General features: G+C 38.7%; 1 protein-coding gene across 1 annotated transcript; it reads left to right on the top strand.

Annotated features, from left to right (window-relative positions):
• Positions 1 to 15,314: 15,314 nt before the first annotated feature.
• Positions 15,315 to 18,962, top strand: LOC133715207 (vesicle-associated protein 1-3-like). Its single transcript, XM_062141610.1, has 8 exons — positions 15,315 to 15,474; positions 15,801 to 15,871; positions 15,976 to 16,057; positions 16,272 to 16,387; positions 16,484 to 16,642; positions 16,729 to 16,770; positions 18,238 to 18,315; positions 18,625 to 18,962. The coding sequence occupies exons 1-8, from the start codon at positions 15,423 to 15,425 to the stop codon at positions 18,736 to 18,738; spliced, it is 714 nt and encodes a 237-aa protein (XP_061997594.1). The 5' UTR covers positions 15,315 to 15,422; the 3' UTR covers positions 18,739 to 18,962.
• The last annotated feature ends 2,738 nt before the right edge of the window (positions 18,963 to 21,700 follow it).

Below are 21,700 nucleotides of genomic sequence, written 5' to 3'. Positions count from 1 at the left end.
CATTTCAGGGTTAAATTATGCGCTTGCTTAAAGGGCATCAATTTTTGGCGCCGTTGCCGGGGATTGAAAAATCATTTGTCACTTTGTGAATATTGTGTTTTGTTTATATTGTGACCGAAAAAAAAAAAAAAAAAAAAATATTACTTGTTAATTATTTTAATTGTCGAAAATTAGTTAATTAATTACTTAGGTTGTTATTTTTATTGTTGAACACGAGTTTAATTGTTAGTTGTAACTTAAAGAAGGAATAGGTGAAGTCGTGTTTATTAATATTGGCCTAAACCCCTTATTGGTACCTAGTTCAGGTCCCTTAAGGTTGAGGGCGGCCTTTATTAACATTCATTGAACTGTCTAACACACTTAGGACCTTTTACATCCTAGTAAGAATATCCTATGTGAGATGGTGTCTAGGCTGGGGACAACGTTCATGACGGGTTCTGGATTCAGAAGTGCTACAAATGGGCGTAAACCTCAATGAGGGAGTAGCCTATGCCAAAATGGATCCTACCTCTTGTGTTCGCCCTCCCCTACCTGGCCATTTCAGTAAGGTTGCCCAACGGATGTAGGAGGGACTTTGTGTCTAGACGATTATACTTGGGCCGCATGTCCACTTGATTTACCGCTTGGAATTAAATTTGATATCAATAGTATTTATAACAAAAGAAAATGTTGTGACACTTAAGGTATATTGGATTAAACATAATCTTGGAAGGGTAGCTGTTTCCGTCCCATTGCACAACAAGATTCCCTGTTCCCGTACCTAATTGTTGAAAGTAATTGTAAATAAATAAAAAAAAAAAAAAAAAAAATAAATAAATAAATAAATAAAATAAAAAATTTGAATAGTGACGTTTTGTATATGTGTTTTGTGTGAAAGTTTTGTGTCTAATTATACTTGTAAAGAATTAGAATTAAAGAAAATAAAAATTGGAGTTATGAATTTTGTTAAATACTTAATTGTTGCGAGTGTGTAAAATCGTCTGAGTAGACAAGGGCCCTTTTGTTAATATTGGCCTTAACCCTTCATTCGTACCTTTCTAAGGTCTTATGAGGTTGAGGGCGGCCTTCATTAGCACTTGGAGAACAGTTTAACACATGAGTAATTTCCCAGCTGAGTAAGGGGCATTACAGATGGTGTCTTAGGTTGAGACCCTGGGTGATGGGTTCAATTGGATCTCAGAGATACTATAGACTGTGCGTAAACCACAATGTGGAAGTAGCCAATAGGGGCGTAAACCTCAATGAGGAAGTAGCCTCCGTAGTATCACCAAAATGAGTCCTCCCTCTCACTTACCTCTTAATCTGGCTATCTGGCCTTCTGAAACAAAGGAAAGTGACTTATGTCTAAGCGACTATCCCTATATCGTAGCTCACCAATAGTAGTGGTTTCTATTGGGCTCGACTTACAATTCGGAATCAATTGCGTTATTAACTTTGTTTATAGCGTTTCCATGTAAAAATAAAATACTTGTACATACCCTTCACATGTAAATTGGTTTGTTTTCTTACTTCTCTTACTTGTACAAAATTTGTAAGTTTCTTTTGTTGCTTGTGAATAGTGACGTTTTTGTATAAATATTAACTTGTATTTCTTGTCTTTTGTAAGTTACTAACTTTTGTACATCTTAATGTTGTTCAGAATCTCCATGTATGTCCGAGCCTTCTAAACTTCCTAGCAAGAAAGAGATTGAAGAAAGGCTCGCTCGTTTGAAAAATCCTCCTACACTTGAGTACAGAAGACCATCTTCCTTGACATTCAAAGAGTACACAATTAACGAGCAAGGGAAGAGGGTCTATTCTTCTGAGGAATCTACTCCACCTACTCCTACTCCATCTCCTCCTTCACGCTCACCTTCACCTGTGGTTTCATCCAACTCTACTCCACCACCTTCACCACCACCTGAAGAAGTAAGGGAAGAAAGAATGGCATCCATTAGGGAACTATCCACAGCAACAGTCGAGGGAGGACCCCCTACAGGCATTGTGTACCCTGCCCCTGCAGCAGGAAGACAAGCAGAGTTTGAACTGAAGAGTGGACTATTACACCAACTCCCTATCTTCCATGGGCTTAATATGGAGGACGCCAATAAGCATCTTAGAACATTCCAGGCTGTGTGTTCTAACATGCAACCACAAGGAGCAGATGAAAACATTCTGAAGATGAAGGCATTTCCATTTTCCTTAGCTGACAGAGCCAAAGATTGGCTATATGAGATTCCTGCTGGACGTATCACCTCTTGGGAAACAATGAGGAAGGCCTTCTTGGAAAAATACTTCCCAGCTTCAAAGGTCATCACACTTAGGAAGAAGCTCAGTGGAATTGAACAAGCCCCAGATGAGTCCTATTCTGCCTATTTTGAGAGGTTCAATTCCTTACTTGCCCAATGCCCTCAACATCAGATGAAGAATGAAACCCTGCTTACATGTTTTTATGAGGGACTCTTACCCTTAGAGAGGCAAATGCTTGATGCTGCAGCTGGAGGAGCTTTTGTGGACAAGTCACCTGCAGCTGGAAGGGAACTTATTGAGAATCGTGCCCTAAACAATCAACAATATGAGGGTATAGGACACTCCATTCGAAAGGTGCATGAGGTGGGAAAGAATACTGCCATTGAGGACCAACTGAATAAGCTCACCTTCCTAATGAACCAAGTCGTCACTTCCAAGGGACCAAGTGCCACCATTGCTTGTGGGGTATGCTCTATGCAAGGGCATGTTACAGATCAGTGCCCTCAACTCAATGAAAATGGAGGATGGGAATCTGCAAATGCTATTGGAGGATATCAAGGGGGATATCAAGGAGGACCTTCACGTCCTAGGCATGACCCTTATTCAAATACGTATAACCCAGGATGGAGGGACCATCCCAACTTCAAGTGGACCAACAATGAAAACGTTCAGAATCCTCTTGGTGGGAACTTCCAACGTCCTCAAGGGCCTTCATTTCAAGGATCTTCTTTTCAAAGGCCCTACATGCCTCCTCAACAGCATTCAGGGAGTTCCCACTCTCACTATGATAAAACGTTGGAGGCCTTGACTAGCTCTACACAAGCCTTGACAAACTCTACTCAGGCTTTGATTCAAGGACAACAGACCCATACCAAGGACATTGCAGACCTTAAGAAGCAGATGGGCCAAGTTGTGGACTTCATGAGCAATATCCATGAGACTGGGAAGCTCCCTAGTGTCACAATACCTAACCCAAAGGGTAATGTGGAGAATGCATCAGTTGTGACCACAAGGAGTGGACGGCCATTTGTGGATCAACCTGAGCCACCCAGGAAGGCCCAAGTGAGCATAGTGATTGAGGAAGACCAAGAACCCACCAAGTTGGGTATTGAGAAGGACCCTGCAATGTCCAAAGAAGAAACCAAGGTGTCCTCACCAAAGGCAAAACCGGAAATTAAAGGTATTCATTCTAACTTATCAAATTCGGTTATTGCTAACCCCTCTTCTTCTTGCATACCCTTCCCACGCAGGTTTGCCAAATCTAAGAAGGATGAGAGTGACCAAGCTATCTTGGAAACTTTCAAGAAGGTGCAAGTGAACCTACCCCTCCTAGAGGCCATCAAGCAAGTCCCTAAGTATGCCAAGTTCCTCAAAGAGCTTTGCACTACTAGGAGAGTAAACCGTGAAAAGGAGGTGGTAAAGGTAAGTGAAAATGTCTCTGCCTTGATTCAGAGGAAAATTCCTCCAAAGTGTAAGGATCCTGGAAGCTTTACTATTCCATGTACTATTGGTAACTCTCGCTTTAAGAATGCCATGCTAGACCTAGGTGCATCTGTTAATGTTATGCCCTATTCTGTGTATGAAACCCTAGGTCTAGGGGAACTTAAATCTGATAATGTTATCATTCAGTTAGCTGACAGATCCAATGCATACCCTAGAGGTTTGTTGGAGGATGTGCTTGTGCAGGTTAACCATCTTATCTTCCCAGCTGATTTTTATGTGTTGGAAATGGAGGACTCCCCTGTGAGTTCCACTCCTTTGCTTTTGGGACGTCCTTTCTTAAGGACAGCTAGGACGAAGATAGATGTGTATGCAGGATCTCTCACCATGGAGTTTGATGGTGACGTTATTGGCTTCAACATTTTTGAAGCCATGAGGTATCCTCTTGATATAAATGATTGTTATTCTATTGACATTTTGGATGATCTTGCCCAGAAAATGTTTGATGCCATGAATGAGGATACCCTAGCCACAACACTCAAACAAGGAGTAGGGTACACGAAAGGCGGTGCCCTTATCTCAGAGGAGGAATTGAAGGACACTTGTGAAGGAAAGATCATTGAAAACGTCTCCTTCCTTGAAGCATCCCCTTATGTAGGTAAGTCTAATTCTCCTTTGTCCATTCAGTTATCTACTAACAAGACTTTACCTTCAGTGGTCCAGGCCCCAGAACTTGAGCTTAAACCTCTTCCAGACCATTTGAAGTATGTCTACTTAGGAGACAAGGAGACCTTACCAGTGATAGTGTCCTCTGCGCTTACGACTCCACAAGAAGAGAAGTTGGTGGAGATGCTGAAGCAACACAAGACCGCCATAGGATGGACATTGGCGGACATCAAGGGAATTAGCCCTACAACTTGCGTCCATAGGATACTTCTAGAGGAGGGGTCTAAACCCACTAGAGAGGCTCAACGTCGTCTCAACCCTCCAATGATGGAAGTTGTGAAGAAGGAGGTTATCAAACTCCTAGATTGTGGGGTGATCTACCCCATTTCAGACTCCAAGTGGGTCTCTCCAGTTCAGGTTGTGCCCAAGAAATCTGGGGTAACTGTGGTGAAGAATGCTGAGAACGAACTGGTGCCCCAAAGGACAGTCACAGGTCACCGAGTGTGCATTGATTATAGGAAGCTCAACGCAACAACAAGGAAAGATCACTTTCCTCTTCCATTCATTGATCAGATGCTTGAGCGCCTAGCTGGACATGACTACTACTGCTTCTTGGATGGCTACTCAGGCTACAATCAGATTGCCATAGCCAATGAAGATCAAGAGAAGACAACCTTCACTTGCCCCTTTGGGACGTTTGCCTATAGACGTATGCCCTTTGGCCTTTGCAACGCTCCAGGTACCTTTCAGAGGTGTATGGTAAGTATCTTTTCAGATTATATTGAGAAAATCATAGAGGTATTTATGGATGACTTTTCAGTCTTTGGAAAGAATTTTGATGATTGTCTTAATAATCTGGAAATAATTCTAAAACGTTGCATGGAAACTAACCTTGTACTTAATTGGGAGAAATGCCATTTTATGGTTAAACAAGGAATAGTTTTAGGACATATTGTCTCTGCTAGGGGAATAGAGGTCGATAAGGCCAAGGTTGATATTGTGCGTTACTTACCCTCTCCCACTTCTGTGAGAGAGATTCGTTCTTTCCTTGGCCATGCAGGTTTTTATAGGAGGTTTATCAAGGACTTCTCCAAGATTTCGAGACCTCTATGTCAACTGCTCCAGAAGGATGTGCCCTTTCACTTTGACAAGGAATGTCAAGCTGCTTTTGACAAGCTTAAGGAGTTGTTGACGTCAGCCCCCATCATGCTACCTCCAGATTGGTCCTTGCCCTTTGAGTTGATGTGTGATGCCTCTGACTATGCAGTTGGAGCTGTTTTGGGGCAAAGGAAGGACAAACGACCCTATGCCATCTATTACGCCTCAAGGACTCTAAATGATGCCCAAATGAATTATTCCACTACAGAGAAGGAGCTCCTTGCAGTTGTCTTTGCCCTTGAAAAGTTTCGTTCCTACTTACTTGGTACCAAGGTAATTATTTATACTGACCATGTAGCTTTGAAGTACTTGATGACCAAGAAGGAGGCGAAACCAAGACTTATCAGATGGGTCCTACTCTTACAAGAGTTTGACGTTGAAATCAAGGACAAGAAGGGTAGTGAAAACGTGGTAGCTGACCACTTGAGTCGTTTGGTACATGCAGAAGACCCTCTCCCTCTGGTGGAGACGTTTCCAGATGAGCAGCTTTTTGGACTTCAGGTAAGTGAACCATGGTATGCTGATATTGTGAACTATATTGTTTCTAGGAAGATTCCTGATACCATGTCACGTGCTCATAGAGATAGGCTTAAGAAAACTGTTAAGCAATATGTTTGGGATGAACCTTATTTGTGGAAATATTGCTCTGATCAACTGATTAGGAGATGTGTGCCTGAACATGAACATAATGCCATACTTTCGTTTTGCCATTCTAAAGCATGTGGGGGTCACTTTGGGTCTAAAAAGACTGCTTTTAAGGTGTTAGAGTCTGGGTTCTTTTGGCCAACGTTATTTAAGGATGCACATGCATATTGTTTAACTTGTGATAGATGCCAACGAACCAGAAATCTAAGTTCTAGAGATCAAATGCCATTGTCCAATATCATAACTGTTGAAATATTTGATGTCTGGGGCATAGATTTCATGGGACCTTTCCCTTCATCTTTTGGGTTTCTATATATCTTACTTGCAGTGGACTATGTTTCCAAATGGGTGGAAGCAAAGGCCACTAGAACTAATGACTCTAAGGTTGTTGCAGATTTTATCAAGTCTAACATCTTTAGCAGGTTTGGAATGCCTAGAGTTCTCATTAGTGATGGTGGATCCCATTTTTGCAATCGGACGATTGAGGCCTTGTTGAAGAAATATGATGTTACACATAAGGTTTCTACACCTTATCACCCCCAAACTAGTGGGCAGGCTGAGGTCTCAAATCGTCAGATCAAGGGGATATTGGAAAAGACTGTGAACCCCAACAGGAAGGATTGGTCCCTACGCTTGGAGGATGCTTTGTGGGCCTACAGAACTGCATACAAGACTCCCATAGGTATGTCCCCATATCGTATTGTCTATGGCAAACCTTGCCATTTACCTGTGGAGTTAGAGCACAAAGCTTGGTGGGCTGTGAAGCAGTTTAACATGGATATTGATGAAGCTGGGCTTCATAGGAAGCTGCAGTTGCAAGAGTTAGAGGAGATTAGGAATGATGCTTTCGAAAGTGCCAACATTTATAAAGAAAAGACTAAGGCATTCCATGATAAAATGATTCGAAGGAAGACTTTTGTTGTGGGTCAAAAAGTTCTTCTCTTCCATTCTCGTCTCAAACTCTTCCCAGGTAAACTTCGTTCTCGTTGGATTGGACCTTTTGTTATCACTAATGTGTTTTCTCATGGAGCTGTGCAGATAAAGAGTGAACAAACAGGTAACGAGTTCAAAGTGAATGGCCATCGCTTGAAGCCTTACTATGAGGCGTTTGTGGAACACGAAGTGGAGGAAGTACCCCTCCAAAACGTTCCACCTCTTGAGGATTAAATGGAGGTACAAGTCTAGGCTGAAAGACTATAAACATTAAGCGCTGCTTGGGAGGCAACCCAATTCAGAAGTAGCTGTGGAGGAGCCTTCAACGCAGATTTGCTCTTTTTCCTCCCTACTCCTTTATTATATGCTTTTTGTTTTTCTTTGAACTTTCTTTTCGTAAATTTCATCCCTATATGCTTAAGTGTTTCATTGCATGCTTATGATTGATTACATTGAGGACAATGCAATATTTAAGTGTGGGGGAAGGGATTTATATTTTTGAGTCTTTTATTTTGAGTCATATATTGAAAAATACAAAAAAATCGAATAAAATGTCATAAAAATAAAAATTTCGTTGTTTTTGTTTTTGTTTTGAGTCTTAGGATGCCCTTTCAACTGTCTAGGATGATTCTAAATCTCTGAAATCATGACTAAAAGAGGATCACGAAATTGAGATAACTTAAAATGGTATTCTTTGGTTAATTGAGATATATGAAAAATATATGCCTTGTAGTGGATATGGATCTCGTAACTTGGTACAGAATATAAGCATGTTAAGATGAGTTTTGATTCATATAAACCCATGTGAGATAATTGAACCATGTTCCTTTTTCTTGGAGTGAAAATGAAAATATATTCTTAATTTCTTGGCGATGTTTTGATGATCTCATTATTCTTTCATCTTGATTGATTACTTGCCATAGATTAAGTTTGATGGACTAGAGAATGCTAGAATTCGCTCTTGTGCTTGTTGAAACGTTATATCAATACATGGCCCTGATTCTGGAAAGGATAGAGGCACCCTAGGAATTACCACCATTGCCAAATGAACCTGTGTCCCTAATTGTGCCCGTCGTGGGACTCCCCTAGATAAACCCCTTTGAGCCTACGTTAAGCCTTTTCTTTCATCACCCTTAAAATCTTTAACCTAAGCCTTAGTATAGCTATAACCCTACCCTTTGTCCTAAGGACTTAGTGGAGCTAAATTGAGACTTTACTTGAAGATTTTTAACGTCAATTTTGAAGAATAAGAAGAGGTGAAGGTTCAAGTGTGGGGGTAAACTTGTCCATGAATGAAAAAATGTATGAAAAAGCCGAGAAAAAGAAAAAAAAATGAAAATATGTAAACGGCTAAGAAAAAAAGAAAAGAGAATATGTTTATGGACTTTAGTACCCCATACTTAGTGATCTTGGAGTTTGCTTTGAATTGAAGGCCCACTACAGAAAAATTTGGCCTTTGTCCATTTCACTAGAGTTCAAGGGAAGTTTACAATGAAGATTGGGCCCAACATGAAGACATTAGGCCCTTTTATGTGACCACTAGGAGAAAGTGACGTTTTTGCAATGCCTTGGTGAAATGTTTCGAGATCTCTACATTCATATGAGCTCTACTAGGTTTTTAGGACACCTTGTTAAATTCCTTACCCTTCGTTTCTTTAAACCTTGAGCCATGGCCCCATTACAAACCTTGAGAAGACCTTCTTGATCCTTAAGATGGGACAACCTTTGATGTGGAGATGAGTTGCAAGAGTTGAACCTATGGCTTGGGTCCATCTGTGCAAGTAGTTGATATCCTTCATGAGATCTTTAAAAGAAAATTATACTTGTGCTTTCGTTTCTTGCATTATGTGATATACTTGCTATCTTTCACATATACTTGAGTGTATAAGCTTTTAAGCATTGCCATGATCTGAGAGAAGAAAGAGTGAATATACCTTGTGAGGAATTGAATCAAACTTGTTTGAAGCATGCTTGACAGAAACCATCACCATTGTTCCAACCAAGTCCTACTTGTGTATATGTGAATTATGTGTTTTAATTAACTCTCGAATACCTAAACATTGATTCTTGGTGAAATGCTAATCTTGGTGTTGTGAAAGTAAGAGATTGCTGAGACAAATAGTTGAAGGGCAATAGAGTCTTTGTATTTATTTGAGTCTTTAATTTTCGTTGAGTCTTAGTGTGTGTCTTTGTTTGATTTTGCTAAGGGACTAGCAAAAGCTAAGTGTGGGGGAATTTGATAGGAGCATTTTAATGCGACGTTTTAACTGCATTTCCTTACATTTCTTGCATCATTTCCTTAGTAAAACTCTGTTTAGGAAAGTTTCCATTCTTTGATTGGGAAAGTTCCTATTTGTAGAAAGTTTCCATTTTTCTTAGTTTCTATTTTCCATTTTTAGAAAGTTTCTATTCTTGTAGTTTTCATTTCTCATTTCTGGCAAGTTTCTATTTTTCATTTTTAGTAACTTTCTATTTTTCATTTTTAGTAAGTTTCTATTTTTCAAATTAGGAAAGTTTCTATTTCTCATACTAGTTTCTATTTTCAGGACTTCCGAGCTAAAAAGTGGAAATGAACGCACGAATGGAAGGAGGAGCCTGCGAACATCAAGACAAACAAATATGAGAGAAAACGGTCCACACATTTGAGCAGAAATGAAGAAACAAGCTTTCCTAGTGCAACCAGGAAACCCTGCGAAATGGAGGAGAGCTTACCAATGAAGTTTCCAACGCAACTATGAAAAGAAATGAAGAAAATGAAGTGTTTTGCGTTGGAAAAGAAGAAGGCTTGAAGATGAAGCAACGAAGCCCAAGAGCACTTTGAATTTTCGGCAAAATGGATCATGGCCCATCATGGCCCAAGAGATTAGGGTTTGTGACGCATGGAATAAACCCTAGAAGAGTTTTGCCGTCCAAAATGAAGAGAGAAACAAGGAGTTGGCGTCCAAAAATCAGAAATTAAAAGGAGAGATTCTAGGGAGATTTTCTAGGGTTATTTTTATGGAAATACATCAAGAGATAAACCCTAGAATATCTTTTGCCGTCCAAGCCAAGAGGAAAAGGAGGAATTGCCGTGATATTCATGAAGAAACCCTAGAGAATTCGGCAAAGAGAGATTCTAGGGGAGAGTTTTAAGGAAAGCCAAAGTGTGGAGACCAAGAAACGGCCAAAAAGGAGTCTAGGTTCGTTCCCTATATTCTCTAAGGAAGTTTGGCCGAAATTGAACTACAAAATCAGAATATATCTTTATATATTTCGGCCAAAATATTAGGGAATTAAAATGGAGTTTTGTGATTGGTTGAACCATGTCATAGGGCTTATTTGGCAAGCTATTATTGGAGGAAATTATGTGGCATTTTCAGATTAATTCCTTGGGATATTAAGAGGTTTACACGGCTAGGAGAGCAAGGAGGCGTCCACTATATATTCTCACACATTCTCAACGTCAAGTGCCCTTCCTTTGTGTTTTACAACTTTAGAAAAATTCAGAAAAGCTCTCTAGCCTAGCCGTGCTCTTCTCCATCCTCTAAGGCAACCACGAAGTGCAAGCAAGGCCAAGGAAGAAGAAGACAAGCCGTGAACACCATCCATCCTCCACCTTGAAGATTGCTTTCGAAATTCAAGAGACCACATCACCTTTTCGTTCATCACCATCTCCATCTCTTGGTGTAATTCGATTCTTCCTTGTAACTTTGTTTGTATTTTCGTTGGTTATGCCTTAGTTGACACATATGTTTGAACAAGTATTGTTTTCTGAAATTTTATGATTAATAGTTAATTTTCAGATTCATACTTTGCGAATTATGGTTGCTTATGTGTGAGTGTTTGATTAAATTTGCATGATAGAAATCTTTTGTATGTTAATCTTAAAGGGTTCGAAACTTTTAGGGTTTTTATATAATTGGTGCTACGAATTTAAGAACATGAATCAACTTTTTGGTTTTGTGTTCTTGAATCAATAAGTAGTAAAGGTTTTGTACAAAAACCGAATTTAATCAAAGAAGATTGCAATTAGGTGGACTTTTTCATACTAAGCTGCACATTTGAATTGATAGCCTTTCTAGGTGCTTATTGCGTTAAACATGTATGATTGACTAGCTTTCTAGGGCTTGAATGCATGTTTGATAGGATTAGTCTATGTGCTTTCACTTAGATTAATTAGCGTTGAAAGTAAAATATGGGAAATTGTTTGCTTTGAACGTTTCACATGATCAATTCCTCTTGCATGACTATGATGAACAATGATGAACTTGAATTAATTTTAATCATATATTTCGATTTTGATCTTTGTTCTTGCATTCCATTTGTATTTTTATGTTTTAGCATTTTAATTGTTTTGTTAACTTAGTTTAATTTTCGAAGAAAACCAAAATCAAAAATACCCCCCTTTTTCGTAAATAATGTATATATGTGTGATTATTATACTTTGTTTTAATTTTAATTGTTTAATTGTTTAACAATGACAGGTGTACCCTCAATCCCCGGAATAGAACGATCCCTATTTACTTTATACTACTAATGACATTTCAGGGTTAAATTATGCGCTTGCTTAAAGGGCATCAACCGTGAGAGAGTGACCGTCGAGACGGAGTAGGTACGGTCTCCGAATGGAAGGCGGTCCAGTTCTAGGGATGCCATTTTAGCTATTCTTCTTCTTCTTCTCTCTCCTCCTCTCTCTCTCTCCTCTCCTTCTCCTCCGCCCAAACCATCACTAACGCCGCCGAGATGGATTTGTAGCAGGAATTGGAGAGGATCTCGGCGGCGTTAGTGATGGTTTGGGCGGAGGAGAAGGAGAGGAGAGGAGAGAGAGAGGAGGAGGAGAGAGAAGAAGAAGAAGAATTGCTAAAATGGCATCCCTAGAACTGGACCGCCTTCCATTCGGAGACCTTACATACTCCGCCTCGACGGCCACTCTCTCACGGTACCTTCCGGCTGAACGTCTCGTCTCGCTCAACAACTCGGCGGCCCCAATTTACGCCAACGGGTCGTTGATCATCTCAGCACCAGCATGTTCTTCGACCGGTATCGGGTTCGATTGGAAGCTTCAGCCCCAAGCTGCTTGGCGCCGCGAAACCCTAAGAAGAAGAAGAAGAAGAAAATACCAGAAGAAGAAGGAAGAAAAAGAAATGAAAAGAAAAGGAAAAAAATGAATTAGCAAAAAAAAAAAAAGGTAAATTGGTCATTTCACTTTTTTTTGGGACCTACGTGCTTGCCACGTCAGCAAACATACGGCGCTGTCAGAAATTTTGGACGGAGGTATCACGTTGATACCAATTTAGGTCTTTGGGTATCACATTGATACTTTTGAGAGTTTGGGCATCAAATTGGTCTTGGCAAAATAGTTTGGGGACGATAGATGAATTTTTCTAAAAAAAAAAAAAAAAAGGGTAAATTGGTCATTTCACATTTTTTTTGGACCCACGTGCTTGCCACGTCAGCAAACAGACGGCGCCATCTGAAAATTTTGACGGAAGTATCACGTTGATACCAATTTAGGTCTTTGGGTATCACATTGATACTTTTGAGAGTTCAGGTATCAAATTGGCCTTGGCAAAATAGTTTGGGGACGGTAGCTGAATTTTTCTCTTTTTTCTATTTGGCAATTCAATCATGAATCAAACATCATTATACAATAAATCAATTTTTTTCACCTATAAATGAAGGAAAAATAATACGTTTATTAAGTGGAATGACCTGTATTATTAGACAAAGAATATGTTTCCCAAGTAATCACCTTCACCCAACTGAATCCAAATTGTAAAGCTTGTCCTCAGTATTTGCATAGTACCAAACTCAATGCTTGTTTGTTTATGATTCTTAATCCAGGTGCATCATCCTCAAATAAAATAAAATAAAATAAATATGGAATCAACGTTTTATCCACTTCAGCCACAAGCTTCCACACTGCAGTTGATGATGTACACAAAATTTAGAGATGCTCTACATAATATTGAGGACAAAACTCACAAACAGTACCTGACCTATCGGCCACTAATAACTTTCGTACCTCAAGTTCAAAAAATATCAGATTGGTACCTGAACTTCTGACCCCGACCCAATATCAGTACCTGGGAACAGTAAAATCGTTAATGGAGTTAATTTTTGAAGGGTAAATCTGTCATTTCACTGTTCATCATCTCCAAAACTCTCCCCTCTCTCTCTGCAAACCCAGATTTTTCATTATCTTCTTCATACCTCACACACACAAACTCAAATCGACCAAAGGAGAGGTGAGAGGTGAGAGGAGTTGGTGGTGGATGGGACGGTGGCTATTGAAGAAGTGAAAGGTTGGTTGATAGTGGTGATGAGGTATGAAGAAGAAGAAGAAGAAATCTGGTATTGCAGAGAGAGGGGAGAGTTTTGGAGATGATGAATAGTGAAATAACAGATTTACCCTTCAAAAATTAACCATGTTAACGGTTTTACTATTCCCAGGTACTGATATTGGGTCGGGGTCAGAAGTTCAGGTACCAATCTGATATTTTTTGAACTTGAGGTACGAAAGTTATTAGTGGCCGATAGGTCAGGTACTGTTTGTGAGATTTTCCCTAATATTGAATGCAATGAGTTGCAATCTTCGTGTGGGGACAAAATTATGTTCTACTAGCATAATATAGTAGACCAAATCATGTTTATAATCATAAGGCCATCATTATTAGGCTGTTGTAAAGTTTTATAGTTGCTCAATGGATTCAAATACACCAAATAATTTTAGTTAGAATCTTAACAGGAATAATAGATTCAAAGGGGCTCGAATGATTACTAAACTCTTTTTTTTTTCCATGTCTCCATTGCAAATCAAATGTAAAATTTTCTCAAATGATGGGTCTAAAGTTTCTTGTTCTACCATGATTAAACTTCAAAGCATCATATTAGAGAGATAGAATGACTATGCTATGCTACATAAGTTTTTGAGGAAAAAGAAAAGAGGGAATCGAAAAGAGTTTTGAAGTCCTCTGTGTCTGTGGAAAAATAAGGGTTTAGGATTTGAGGATGACTGACTTGCCAAATAGAAAAAGAAAAAGATACATAATTATAAGGAAGGGTAGTTAGAGTAATTTTTAAAAGAAAATTGAATTAAAGTAATAGAAAAATAGAGGGGGTGTGTGAATAGAGAAACATGGTGTGTGAATAGCACCACCCTTGTTATATTTCGGATTATTTCCAACCAAAAGTTGTAAGAGCATATCCCATGCACAATTCTAATGGAGTCGCTAAATGGTGTATAATAGCCCAGGCCAAAACGGTTAATCATTTTATCTTGCAGCTAAGTCCAATAGTTGGAAATAGCCCGAATTAAAAGAGAGGCCCAATTGCGTGACCTAAAGTCAAATGTCTGGAATCAAAATTTGAAAGGGATTTGAACCACTCACCAATTCAACAACCTCCAACCTCTATAAGGGTCATATTCAGAACCGGATCTAGAATCCAGGTTGTATTTCAGTATGGATTTGAATCTAGGTCCTTTATTGGATTTGGGCTTCAGGTCACTATTGTTCTTGAATTTGGGACCCTATTTCATGGATCTTGTTCATGAGAGGTCATCTGCGAACATTTGAGTTTTTGACAGTCTCATTTGCTTGCGATCTATGGTCATTACGGTTACGGTTACGTTTACAATTTACACTGCTTAAATGACATTTTCAGTGCATTGTTCGATGCTTTTCGGTATTTGGTCTGGCTCTTGTTACCTTTTCATTTTAAATGCGGCTATGTATATTTTTAGGTACATATTAGTTCAATCAATTTGAGGAATTGGAGTACAATGACCTATCTAAACAATATATTTTCAAACAATGATGTTCACAATTAGTAACTGACCAAAAAAATTATGTTCAATCACCCTTACATGTAAATCCAATAGTGAAAAACAAAACAACTCTACTTAAAAATAATTTTTTCTATCATCAGATTTACATCAAATGGTGGTTGAACATAATTTTTTTAGTCAGTCACTGAACATGCGAACGTCATTGTATTTTCAAATTAATAAAGATGCCAAAAAAAAAAAACAAAGAGAGTCATTCAACATTAAAAACCTGAAAAGGATGGATGGAACAAAACGCAGAAGTTAATTAAAATTCCAACACCTAAACATAACAGCCCTGTCCCCTATCCGGCCATCACAGCCAACTCATCCACCGTCGATTCAGCTGACCTCTTTAAAGACACAACAGCTGGCACCAGATCTGGGTCCCACTGACACTAGGCCTTCTGTCACAGTGAACTACTCTACCCTCTCTCCATATTTTTTGAATCACAGAAACTGTTTCTCTCCTTGTTCTGCTCTCTCCTTCTCCCTCGGATCACAACTCTGCGAAACCAATTGAATTGGGATTTCTTGGTTCGCGGTCATGAGCACCGGAGATCTCCTCAGCATTCAGCCCACGGAGCTCAAATTCCCATGTAAGTCGTTTGCTTTCGGGATTTATTTTCATTCAATTTGACATAGAAGAAATGTGGTTGCATGTTCGGTTATGATGGAATTGAATGTGTGCATTTTGATTCTGAGAATGATTTTGAGGCTGGGTTGAGCTCAGTTATGAAATCGGATTGTGAAAATTGGGAACGGTGTTCGGTTTAGGTCAATTAGTGGTTGTGCCAAAGGGGATTTGTGGGTGCATTGTGGGATCAAATGTGTGTTGGGAGTGAATGTGTGGTTTTGTTATTTGGGAAATTGGAAAGAAGTGGATTTGATGTTGTTTATGGGTTTGCTTGTGGTGGTGGAACAGTTGAACTCAAGAAGCAGAGTTCGTGTTCTTTGCAATTGACCAACAAAACAGATAAATATGTGGCATTTAAGGTATTTTTAGTTGTTTTGTTTTCATTACTACTGCGCTCTTGAATTGGTGTAAAGATATGAGATATGGACTGATAATGCTTGCTGTTTGTTATTGTGAATTAAAGGTTAAGACAACCAATCCAAAGAAGTATTGTGTCAGACCCAATGCTGGTGTTGTTTTGCCCGGATCGACATGTGATGTTACAGGTGAGTATTCCATTGAAGGCTTTTAGTTTCTCAGATATCTTTTATCAGTTTTCACAACGAATTAGTATATTAATGTTCTTAAAATGTGCCCCTGCTTTCTATATGGTATCATAAGTTCCATTAGTTTTTTTTAGGAGCAAGCATTGGTACAATCTTTAAACCTATGCAATTAGTTTAGTCAATGGTTTTTCTGATTTGCAATTGGCTTTCGTAGTTACGATGCAAGCCCAAAAGGAGGCACCCCCAGATATGCAGTGTAAGGACAAATTTCTTCTTCAAAGTGTTGTTGCGCCAGATGGTTCAACTACAAAAGACATAACTCCTGAAATGGTTAGATGATGTTGCTTACACATGTCTTTTCGGGTATACGTTCTAAATTGGATTTTATTTTTCTTTGCCTTACTTCCTTTCTGTATTTGTTTATAGTTCAACAAGGATGATGGTAAAGTTGTGGAAGAGTTCAAGTTGCGGGTAATTTACTTTCCTGCCAACCCCCCGTCACCTGTCCCTGAAGGATCTGATGAGGGCTCTTCTCCCAGGGCAGTGGTTGAGAATGGGACTCAAAATCCTTCCTTGTTTGATGCTGTAAGCTTCTTTTTGCGTGCTTTCTGGAAAGTATGATAACCAAATTGCTTCTGTTATTCATTTTAATTTTACATGCAAAATTTCAGGTGTCAAGATCTCTTGAGGAACCAAAAGAGAAATCTTCAGAGGTGAGATCCCTTAGTGATCTTTTTGACAGAGTTTAGTCAGGTTTAATTTAAATAGGTATTTTATCTTGGTGGTCATCAAATCTTCTTTCATGCTTTAGCATTTAATCTGCCCAAATTTCTCTGTTGCTTAAATCTTGAATCTGTGGTGATTACAACCCTAAATGCAGGGGTCAATAACAGTCATTAAAAACTGTTGATATGGTATCACTTTATATCCATTTTATGTATTTTCTGGCACTCAGTTCCCAAGGGGCCTTTGGTGGTAGCTAGCATAATTGGTTGTGTGAACAATATTTTATTGTCTTCCATGCCAGGGATGCATACTTACTTTTCTTGGTTTTTATATAATTCAAGTCGCTGTGATCTGTGATGAATGACTAGAACAATAGTTCTTGTTCGGTATTTTGGTTAGGTATCTTGAATGCATTCCATTGGCTGCCTGTCCTTCACGTTCTACTTTTGATTATAGCTTATTAATAAAAAAAAAGTTTCCAATAAGAAAATAGAATGCATCTGGGCAGTGTATTGCTCAATTTTAGCTGACATATAAGTTTCTAGACCATGCTCGACACTGTTCGTGATTCTTTGACTGGAGCTTCTTTTGACATCTATTTTGTTTTTTTTTGTTTTTTTTTTTTTGCTCAACAAAGAAGAAATGCTATTTAGTGTTATTAATTTTCATATTTCTAAAGATTCTGTTTTTTCTTTTGAACATTTCTTAAGATTATTTTTAACATCAGTCTTAATTAATCTGTCCAACCTACTAGGAAAAGAAAAGAAAGAAAGAAAGAAAAAAAAAGAAGAAGAAGCAATAAGGCATGGCCTCAGGCCATGGCGGCCCCTCGATGCAGAGGTACCACCATGGCTGGGAAGCTCCAGAATGTCTCAGTTTATGCTCCTACCTATTATGGGGGACATATATTTATCAAATGGAGGGAAACAGGGGATGAGAGATAAGTTTTTACATTTTAGTTTTAAAAATTCAATAAATAGGTTGAGTATTATGAAACTGAATCCCACATCATCATGCAAGATTATATCAATCTTTTAAAGTGGTCTACCATGTAATATTGTTCACCGGGTACAAACTATAAAGTTTTGTTTTGGAAATCAGGAGTCTTGTAAAACTGGGCGAAAAGCTTTTCCCAGAAATTCCTACTATTATTATCAGAGCTGATGTTTATAGGTATATGAATTATTCTTAGGCACCAGTAGGTGGATATATCTAGATATATTATCGAGTGTTGACACTGTCTACATTACAAAGAACTTTGCCACTATGGTGGTGATAGCTGAGGCTTCAATGTTTAGTGTAACCATTTGGATTTATGTAGAAAATAGGAAGAAAATCTTGATTTCATTTAAATATCTATCAACATTTTTATTTGTGTGGTTGTTTAATGTTTATGTTAGAAGGTTTGACTTTCTTCTTCCATATTGCAATTTGACATCAATGATATTCCTCAGGCATGGTCTATGATATCCAAGTTGACCGAAGAGAAGACTTCTGCTTTACAACAAAACCAGAAACTACGTCAAGAACTGGTATGGTTTGTAGGCATTACATGGTCTTTATCATTTTTTTCTTTCCTGTGGCTTATGGTAAACATCAGACTCATCATGCTTTCGATTAATGAGTTATGTCAACTGTGTATCTACCCATTTAAGTTTGGTAGTGGTGAATAGTCGTAGCAAAATGACCGAAAATGATAAAAGAACAGAAAAAAGAGAATAACAAGGATGGTTTTGTTGTCTTACTCTTTGAATTAATCGGTGATTTGATGCATCGACTTCTTTCTGTTGCATTCTGTTTCTGTATTTAATTTTGTTATAACAAAATTGTTCATTAAGCAGGAACTGGTGAGAAAAGAAATCAGCAAAAGCAGTGGCGGTGGATATTCATTAGTGTTTGTAGTGCTCTTTGGTCTTTTGGGTATCTTGGTTGGTTTCTTCATCAAGAAAACATAGAAGCTGAGGCTACCCTTTAATTAATTAGATCGATGCAGCATAAACTCTGTGGTGTTCTCCCATTTTCAAAACATTTTAGGGCCTCACTCTTGATGTAAAAATTTAGTCTGACCAATATTATTGCGATTGTTTTGGTTTGTCCAAGCAAAGTAGATTGGTTCTCATTATATTAGGTGCTCATTCGTTTCAAAATTATTAATTATATTTGATGTTGATCGATCAAATGATCGAGATTTTTTTAATTAAAAAACGAGATTCATATCAAATTGGTCATATTTTTTCTGCCTTTTATCTATTGGAGTATTAATTCTATAGACTAGTATCTATATTTACTCAAATCCGATTAGGAATTCTCAGATGGGCTGGGAATTGATTCAAGCAAGTTGTTTGCCATCATGTAACGGGCGACTATTGCTCAAACAAGCATACTAGTGATGATGAAGACAGTTTTGCTGTGTCGTGTTTGTTATGTGGGATTGGACATCCTTATCTAGCTTCTGTTACACTATCCCGTGTTTGGAAATAACAGGGACTCTACTAAATGAGACTCTGGAGTCTCAAAAACCTATAAACACAATCTTCCACAGTGACACCAAAAACCATCGGCTTGTGGAAGCCAAATCTCATTGTTCTACTCTTCTGCATATCTCCTTCCATCTCTTGTGCAGGTTCAATTTCTCTCCTTTCTCATGCTCTTCCTCTTGCCTTGATTGTTTTACACTCTCCCCTTCAACCCTTATAAGCTCTCAATACAACATTGGCTGCTTGCCAAAATGTACACACAGAGTGAAGAAAGCAATGAACTTTGATTCATTTGCAATGAATCGTAGAGTCTTGGGAGGTTTGGGAAAGACCCAATTGGTATTTAGTTGTTAGCTGCAAAAATTGAAGAGTTTGAGCCATCCCAATTCAGTTATAGGTCTAGAAAAGGGCTTTGCAGGAATTCGTTTCTGATGAGTCCTTGAGTTTTGCGAGGTCTGGGAAAGATCCAATTGGTATATGGTTGTTGGCTGCAAGAATTGAAGAGTTTGATACAGATCCAATTCAGTTCCAAGTCTGAGAGAAGATTTTGCAGAAATTTGGGTTTATTGATTTGCTTGCTTTTGCTTCATTTATGAGATTCAGAATTGTGTGTGTTGTGAATTGTGAAGATTGTGCATATATAAGCGTGGATTTGTTGTAGCTCTATATGGAATTTCTTGCTTGTTATTGGAATCCTTATACCCTGTCATATGAGTTCTGGAATTTCTTGATTGTTTTTTCTTGCTGTTCCTTAGTCCAACACAACACCAAACTTGATTCATGTATTACATAGCATAAGCCAGGTTAGAGGAGTCCGGGACTCTTGTAGAAATTAAGGCAGAGCATGACAGTTCTGTGAAACAAACACGCCCTAAGTGTGCAATCTAATGACCTAAAACATAGAAAATGTAATTTCACAGTGCATCCTCCCTCAAAGGAACGAATCGATTGAGTGTACATTAGTTTCCTACTGAACAAACAATCAACATACATCAAAAGTTACAAGAAGAGATGGGAGTATAAAGTATAATTAAAAAGAAAAAGAGAACAAATTAAGAAAGAGAAAGGGATGTGGAATTACCATTGATAACAAACAATCAACATACATCAGAAGTTACAAGAAGCGATAGGCGGATAGCCATGGAGGACTATCATTGACCCAAACATGAAAGTCGGGAACCATAAGCGCATTCCTTACTAGAAGGTGCGCCGCCCGATTACAATCATGTGGGACAAACTAACAACAAATAAACAAAAACAAGAAAAATAAAGATGCATAGTCCGGCTGGACTGCGATCTGCAAAGCCCAATTCTCCTTTTCGACCCAAAAGGAAAAGGCCTGCCGGACAGTTGTCATTGCCAACTTCTTGGAAAGAGCCCACTCCCGCAAAAATTGTGGCAGTTACTTCTTCGAAGTAACCACCCAAAACTTCCTGCAACGCTGCAACCGTTCCTACTCCCGCCGACAGGTCCGGACTTGAGATTTTGAGGCTTGAGGCGAAAAATAAAAATGGGCCTACATTTTTTATAGAAAAGAAAAAAAAATAGCCAAAAAAATATTTACAAAAAAAAAAAAAAAAAATTGAAAAGAAAAATAAATGCACAACATAAAAGGGATTTCAACCTAGGCTAGGAATAACATAAAAGAAAGGAATGCAACTTGCAAACTAAACCAATCTTATTGTTTCGTAAAAGACTTACATTTTATTTACATAATAATTTTTTTTAAATACCCCCAGAAAAAGAAATTAGGCCCCAACGAGACACTGAGCCTGAGACGGCCGACTCACGGGTCTCATGTCAGGTCCGGCTCTGCCCGCCGGTGAAGCCGGACCACCACCAGTGCTGAAACTCGACCGTGACAAGAGATAGATAGAGACTCCTTTTCCATGAGAGCCGGACATGCCAGTGGGCTTGATTGATTTGAGTAAATTTTCCATCAGATCACCGGAAACCATACTGTGACAACAGTACTGTAAACAAACACAGAGACTACAAAACACACAACACAGAAACTACACTGTCTAGGAAGACCTAGACACTATCTCCCATAAAATGGGAGAGAGCGTGGGAAGGGGGAGAGCTTGTGGATTGTGTCCAACTGACACATATGCTGACACATATGTTACTGCTCTTGCACGCAATAAAGCATGTATTCATTTTCTGCATTCGTCTATTTGATGAAGTTTGCCATTGGTTTCCTGCATATTCTTCCTGACAGAATCAATGAAATTATATTCCTGAGCCATAATCAAACCAAAGATAAATCTGAGAAATATGATCAATCAAAGTAAAAGTAAAATGAAATCAAAATTTGCAAAATTTAAAGAGAAGAGGGAGGAACTTCCGATTTCTTCTTCTTCGACCTCCTCCAGAACCATCTGTTCACCGGAAAGTTCGACTTCTGATAGTCGAGGATATATTATGGCGTCCAAAAGGT

This window comes from Rosa rugosa, chromosome 6, assembly GCF_958449725.1.
Source record: "Rosa rugosa chromosome 6, drRosRugo1.1, whole genome shotgun sequence".
NCBI lineage: Eukaryota > Viridiplantae > Streptophyta > Magnoliopsida > Rosales > Rosaceae > Rosa > Rosa rugosa.
The sequence above is the reverse complement of the archived record's forward strand: the minus strand, read 5'-3'. Positions and strand labels throughout refer to the sequence as shown.